At 36.1% G+C, this 7,511-nt stretch overlaps 1 protein-coding gene across 1 annotated transcript in view; it reads left to right on the forward strand.

Moving 5' to 3' along the window:
- Dpp10 (Dipeptidyl peptidase 10) overlaps nucleotides 1-5,488 on the forward strand; it is a 60,466-nt gene extending 54,978 nt beyond the window's left edge. Inside the window, exons 8-14 of the mRNA XM_077427410.1 lie at nucleotides 2,096-2,382; nucleotides 2,791-2,960; nucleotides 3,032-3,174; nucleotides 3,244-3,438; nucleotides 3,507-3,664; nucleotides 3,736-3,947; nucleotides 4,552-5,488. Coding sequence (XP_077283536.1) covers nucleotides 2,096-2,382; nucleotides 2,791-2,960; nucleotides 3,032-3,174; nucleotides 3,244-3,438; nucleotides 3,507-3,664; nucleotides 3,736-3,947; nucleotides 4,552-4,695 — 1,309 coding nt within the window. The 3' untranslated portion in view covers nucleotides 4,696-5,488. The remainder of the gene's footprint in view (nucleotides 1-2,095; nucleotides 2,383-2,790; nucleotides 2,961-3,031; nucleotides 3,175-3,243; nucleotides 3,439-3,506; nucleotides 3,665-3,735; nucleotides 3,948-4,551) is intronic.
- The last annotated feature ends 2,023 nt before the right edge of the window (nucleotides 5,489-7,511 follow it).

Consider the following 7,511-nt stretch of genomic DNA (forward strand, 5'->3'; position numbering starts at 1 on the left):
TGCCCATATGCAAATGGCCACTGTCTAGACTCGGGGTAAGCTGGTGATAAAATAAGTAAAAGGGGTTAAAGTGGAGCTATTAGTCACCCTGTTCACGAAAGTCGCTCTTTTATACGGTTAATTAGATGCTCGTAATTCTTCGATGTGGAAGTGATCGATTTCGGGTTTATTTACTTTGACTTTATCTATATTGAGACTTTGCTCGTGATTTAATCGGATAACACTCATCGACCGCGTCCATAGGAAACTTGCCTTAAGAATTTTTTTATTCCCTTAACAAGTTCCGACACGTGTCACTTTCGTTTAATAAAATTTTCGAGCAACGGAAAAGCCTTGCGTCGGTTGGGGGGCATTTTTCATCACCGTTTCAGAACACCCTGTATAATTAATCTTGGCAATATTAACCGAAAATTTTCGGAAAAAAACTCAGCCTACCCCTCGTTTATAACGAGCGCGTATAACGTGACGGGAATTAATAAAGCAAACCGAAAATATGTTTTATTTTTTTAATAAAGTATTGCATGTATGTTATGTACATACATATGTATGTATGTAATAATTGACGCACGTTAAATTTTTTTAACGTGTTTGCCTGGTCGATTTTTACTTTATTTTTGTTGCTTCGCATGTGATTTACTATTAGTGTGTGTGTGTGTTATTAGTTTTTTTTTGCTCGCGTATAAATCGGCCATTAGTGAAAATTTAAGACGCGATATCCGCTTCCGTATTCCGCATAGCAATCTCCCCCTCCCCCCGCCCTTACAACCCCTCTCGCCTTGTTTTGGATAATTTAAGAATGCTTTTATTAAGTGAAAACTTGTCTTGAAAATTTATCACCTTTCGTGTTTGTCATTCTTTTTGATTTTCATTATTATTTTTCTGATATCAAATTTTCCACAGAAGTGAGATGTAAGAAGTGAGTTACTTCAAAACTACCGCGCAAATTTAAGAAAATATTACGCGAATTATCGTATTTTTTTCTAAAATTATTAGATTGTAGTCACTGTATCATTCATATGTTTATATTTTTATGAATAAGTAAGAAGTGAGATATATGTAAGTAAGTAAGAAGTTAGTATATAGTAAGAAGTGAGTATATATTTTTATGGATGTAAGAAGTGAGACATAAGAAATGGGCATAATAAGTGGTATTTATCGAGTGAGATGTAAGAAGTGAGTTGTAAGAAGTGAGATGTAAAAAGTGAGATGTATGTATGTAAGATGTAAGAAAGAAAATGTGAGAATCGATACGTTAGAAGTAAGAATTAAGATGAAAGAAGTGAGACCAAAAATGGGATGTAAGAAGTGAGATGTAATAAGTGAGATATAAGATTTTAGAAGTACATAAGATGTGAGAATCAAGATGTTAGAAGTAAGAAGTAAAATTTGATATTTGCATGCGGGTGCAACATTATGCTTCATCATCATCATCATCATCATTCACAGCCATTCGCCATTCACTACTGCATGAAAGCCTCCCAAACACGCTTCCATTCGTCTCTGTTTTGAGCAATTCTCAACCATCTCATTCCACACATTTTTCTGATTTCATCCACCAATCTCCCCTGTGGCCTTTCACATTCTATCGGGTACCTTGCAAGCACTTCTTTCATCTATCGTGCTAGCATCTAACTAGCTGATCATCCACTCACGCTGTTAGGTAGGAAAATTCTCAATATCATAAAATCTTTAATCTGTCAGGCCAGTATGGAATTTGTCATTTAATTGTAAATTTTAGACGCCATTCAAAATCATTGAAAAATCTGAATATCTTAATTGTTTGACTTGTTAATTTATTATACTACGTAAATCTATGTTTATTATTAATTGAATATTTCAATTATACCTACCGTGTTGAATCAATTTCAATGGACGTCACACTCAATACTAATTACAGTAGAAGTGAAACATATTTCGACTCAGTTCCACAACGACAAACTAAGTGTGTCACGTAGAACCCTTTTGTGTTCTCCCTCCCTCTCAAAGTCGAGAGCGACCCCCTCCCTTTCAAAGGTTTCCGTCTCGACCTTTTCACTTCAAGAGTGCTCTCGTATCGTCGACCTTGAATTGACACAATTGCTGTTTTCATTTTCAGCTACTACCTTGGCATTCCCGAAGGCAGACCCGGTGAACTTCATCTGTACAGGGTTGCCGCCGTACCAGCTAGAAATGGAGCTCCGATGAAACCTCCACAATGCCTCACCTGTCCAACCCCGACGACACCTGGAGCGATAGGATACGGACAATCGGGTATACTTCCCTTACCCATGCCGCCAGCCAAGAACTCTTGGGAAGAGGATGACTGGGAAGAAGAGAAAGAAGAGGAAACCACGGAAATACCATCCACACCACCTACTAAAAAGAAGAAGGAAAAAATAATAGGTATTTACTATAGAAATTTCAAACTTTGATTTCAAAAGTTGTGGAGATTTTTTTAGTTTTCAGGACTCGAAATACAAAAGTTAATACTATGATAGTCAATCTGCATAAATTTCAGCCGATTCTCTTTCGTAATTCTATTTTTATCGCCGGTGCAAAGTTTTAATTTGAGGGTCGTTATTTTGCTTAGTGCGTCGGCTGTCGAAAGTGGGTATAACGTTCAATTTTAGACCGCTTTTTCTTTCTTTTATGCGTGAAAGAGCTCGTTCCGGATCAAGTCTGGCGCACGCGATCCGGATTCAAATCGTTAAGTCTTGTAAGGCTCGTGCTACACGAAAGTGCAAGCCGCACGCACGAAAGCTCGCGTTCTTTTCCAGTGGAGGAATTTAACGCGATTATTATTTTTTCCAGTGCCGGAAGGTCCACTGCCGTGCCTCTACCATAATGCTTGGTTCAGTCCTGGAGCTTCTCATTACGTTCTGGAATGCTTGGGACCTGGCGTACCCAGAACTACCTTGCACGCCGCTCGGCATCCCACCCCACGCTTGCTGATGTACCTTCAAAACAACACTGATCTACAGGTTACATAAACTTTCACCAAACTAAAATCATTATAACATTCAGTATCATAAAATATTAAACATATTTACAGGAACGAGTCAACGGCATTGCACTTCCTGTCATAAGAACATTCCCAGTACAAGTGAGTGGTGGACACCGAGCTCAAGTTCAACTCTTACTACCACCTGGACTTAGAGAAGAAGAAATCACACGCTACCCCCTAGTACTCCACGTGTTAGTATCTCACAAACCATATAACCTATCCTCAACTTCAATTCTTCTAACAACACACTCACACTACAGATACGGTGGACCCGGAAGTCAACTGGTGACCGAACGTTGGAGGATAGATTGGGCTGCTTGGCTAGCTGCAGCTCGAGGATACGTCGTTGCTAGAGTAGACGGTCGAGGTTCTGCAGGTCAGGGCTACAGTCTTCTTCATGAAGTCTACCTAAAACTTGGGTCTGTCGACGTTGCCGATCAATTAGAAGTCACTGAGTATGCTTCCAACCGTAAATAATAAATATTTGTAAGATTCGAATGATTAATCATTGCTAAAATTGTAGATATCTACGAGATAAGTTGCACTTTGTGGACAAAAGGAGGGTGGCAGTTTGGGGATGGTCTTACGGAGGGTTCGTAGCTGCTCTAGCTCTGGCGAGTCCTCTCGGAGTGTTCCATTGTGGTATATCAGTGGCTCCAGTCACCAATTGGAAGCTGTATGGTATGTGAATGTGCTATTGGTGCAAATTTTATTTTGGTATCATGTTTTTATCACGATGGTCAATGTTTTAGATTCGGCGTACACGGAACGGTATATGGGATTGCCGAATGCGACTGGAAACTATCGAGGATATGCAGAAGCTGACGTCACCAAACAGGCTGAACAGTTGAAGGATAAGTTGTTCTATTTGGTGCACGGAGCTGCTGATGACAATGTGCACTTGCAACAAAGTCTACTATTGGCAAAAGCACTCGCCGCCAAAGGTGCCATCTTCAGACAGCAGGTACTAAAAACATTTGTTTATTTTTTTTTAAACCGACAGAATGCAGTACATATAAAATTCCCAGCGCTTTACTTTTTTGAAACTTTTTATTTGCGCTACGTATAAAACGCGTCGGTTTTTGAAAGGCTTAAATCTTCTTGAACATTCCCGGTGCATTTATTCATAGAGGTCGTCCATAAATGATGTCAAATAATTTTTGATATTTTAACCCCTCTCCTCCCCCTTCCCCAAACATCTTATGATGAGGTTTTCAGTATGATTCTATTTTTGTCATTTTCATAAATGATGTCTAATAATTTTTGATATTTTAACCCGTCTCCCCCCCCCCCCCTCCCCAAATATCTTATTATGAGGATTTCAGTATAATTCTGAATATTTTATTTTATCAGTTTCTACAACCTCCCCCCCCCCCCCTTTGGACTTGTGGACGACCCCAAATAGACATTTAGATATATTATTAAAAAATGGACCGGAATTGCTCAAAAATTTACAGTGCAACTGCAGCATTGTGTCGCAGGCTGCAGAAACGTACCTTTAGACTTATACATACATACATATATTGTTCGAATTTGAAGTTGATTTTAGAAATAATTTTTCATGGCAGGTGTATCCGGATGAGGGTCACAGTCTGTCCGGTGTCAAGAAGCATCTGTTCAGGTCCATGGCTGCCTTCCTGGATGATTGTTTCCGAAAACAGGTTCCACCAGAGTCCAAAGCCGGTTTGAGAAACGGTGGCGGTTCCGAATAGACAATTCCTGATGTTTATAAACATAATTATAACCCAAAGCACATACCGTACATAATCCACTTACATATTTCACTTATTAGTTGTGATACATATTAGAAATCAGCAAAAATTCGCACAAAAAATAAAATTAAATAATAATTAAAAAAAACAATTATCAAATCTTCCACTAAACCAATTCGATAAGTAATTTGATAAGCGATCTCTCATTTGTAGTGAGTTTTCTAATTATTATATTAATTTTCTCTAGTCAGTAATGCAATACTTGTAAATATAATTTTCGTTTTTGAACTTTGAGCATATTTATATATTACCATATATAAATAAAAAATAATAATGCTCAAAAATCATCACGTATAAATATAGGCGATAGAGTGATTGATTTTAAATTTTTAAAAATCATCTTTAGTTTGAATCAAAATGAAAGTCTTCAATCAAATAAATATATACATATATAATAGATACATTTCTCGATTGTTTCTGCATGATTGAATTTAAAAAAAAAATTAATAAAATGTTATTATAGTCTTGTTAATAATATGAAAGATGGTTGTTTAAATATAGTTAAAAAAAGAAAAGAATTTTCTAAATCTTCCGATAGATTATAAGAATAAATTATTAAAATGTGAAAATTTTAAGACGATAACGACACTTGCACGAGGCTCGGTACTAATAAATACTGTCGCATTATTATTTATTATATTTTGTAAATATTCCATTATGCTTTTAAACGAAAAAATAAATAAAAATCTCAAATTGTATAGTGCCAATGAAGTGCGTCACAATTTAAATTTTGAAAAAAAAAAAACAGTTTAAAAAAAATGTTAAATATCAATATGCAAATGACGCACGTTTTTACTATTATTACCTATTTAAGAAGATTATATACTATTAAAAAAAACCCAAGTGCCAAATTATATACGTCGTGTGTGTAATTATAACGAAAAATCAGTGTCGTGCTTCGGTGTTCATTATTTTCATTATTATGTATATTTATTGTGTTTTAATTTTCGATGCTACTGATGGTGATGACGATCATTCAACTTTAAACAGGGCATAGGATCGCCTTCATCGGATGGAAATGCAACCATCCAACAGTGTGTGTACGCTGTGGGCGGTCGTGCGGCCTCTTATAATCTGACAAGACTAGACTTCAGTGGTAGAAGTTGACAAAAAAAATAATAAAATGAACCATTAGGAAAATGATGACGAAATATCATCCCGCCTCACTTCGACCACTAAGTATGGCACTCAAGTTCGTTTTCAATATGGCATCTACATAATTAAAATCAAAACGCATATTGGCACCCTTCCAGACTCAATTTAATAATATTCTCATTCAATAATAAGACAAAACATTCAATTCAATTATATATCAATATCCCTTTTCAATAATATTAATATTTTAAAATTCATATTTAATTAATTTCAATAAAATAATTTTAAATATAGTGACTTTTTCAAAGTCTTCAATGACCTAAAGTAGCACCTGTCGTGTACATACATACATATTTTGTCTATAAGATTATACATATATACTTATATGTATCTTCAGTTATTCAATCATACCTAATTTTAATACATTCATATATCTACAAAAAAACATTTCCAATAATTGTATACATGATCCAGCATCTCGACATGCATAATAATCAAACTTAATCCGCTCTGATGAAAATCATTGGTAGAAAAACTTTGAACCTATCGAAGGTAATAGTATAATCATGTTAAGCTAAATCACTCAAATTCCATTTTAATCCCCGTTGAGGCGCTTTCACACGATGCGAGTAGAGAGACAGGCGAGTTACACGCATCGTGTAAATATACGCTGTCTACTCTCTTAAGTCGCGCCCCCCACTACAAACTCTAAGCAAATCGAATTTGAATGCATGCCTGCATATAGACATGACTTAGTCCACTTTTCACCTTCACTTTAAGTCCTGGCAGATGTCCCTCTTTTCAAATCCAATATTTTAATGTCATAGATTATCATTATTACTATTAAGGGTCCAATGTGATACGTTTACATGGTTTTGTGATAGTACGTACATATGTATATGCGATTGTAAATGCACCCATATTTAGGATTCACACGTGAGCCCATTGACCCTCAATATATTCCGACCAAAATAAATCGGCCATATACAAATACATGATGGGGTTGGTGAATTCACGATTAAAATTAGGCCTTCTTAATGACTTGTGTTGGCAAAGTCTTGCCGGAGACTGGTTCTAAGTTTTGGGAGGCCATTACGTTGTATACCAAGTGGGCGGTCTGCTAGCCTCCCCAAACTATTAATATGGTTGAACGAGCAAGCTAACCTAACTTCAAAACAGGCAAATTTTTACCATCGCATATATTTGTGAGAGAATGCAATAATAGGTCAGTATGTGTGATAGTAGTTGGCCATTTGAATACTGTTTTTAAATACTGATGGTAAAAATCACTTTGGTAGACATATTATTTCTAGATTTAAACCAGCAGCATACATCAATGGTTAGCATTAAATTCGTATGCTGCTGTCCAGACCCTGGATATGTGACTCCAAGGTCTATCGTTTCCTATCGGTTTTTCAATTTATCTGATTTCATTGAAACGGTTCCAACAAATTGGCAATCCTTTCGTAAAAAAATTGAGTTATTCAGCATCTCGATTTTTGCTGATTATAAAAATGCTGCAAAACTTGGTCCATAGATGTCGTGTTTTATAAATTGGTGTATACCTGTTTAAATAATTCTTAATCTGTATTGCACACTCGTCGAGTTGGAGCGATTTGTTAGACGAGTATGCATGATTCAATAAATAAATTCCAAATGGA

Source organism: Arctopsyche grandis, chromosome 3 (assembly GCF_051622035.1).
Source record: "Arctopsyche grandis isolate Sample6627 chromosome 3, ASM5162203v2, whole genome shotgun sequence".
NCBI lineage: Eukaryota > Metazoa > Arthropoda > Insecta > Trichoptera > Hydropsychidae > Arctopsyche > Arctopsyche grandis.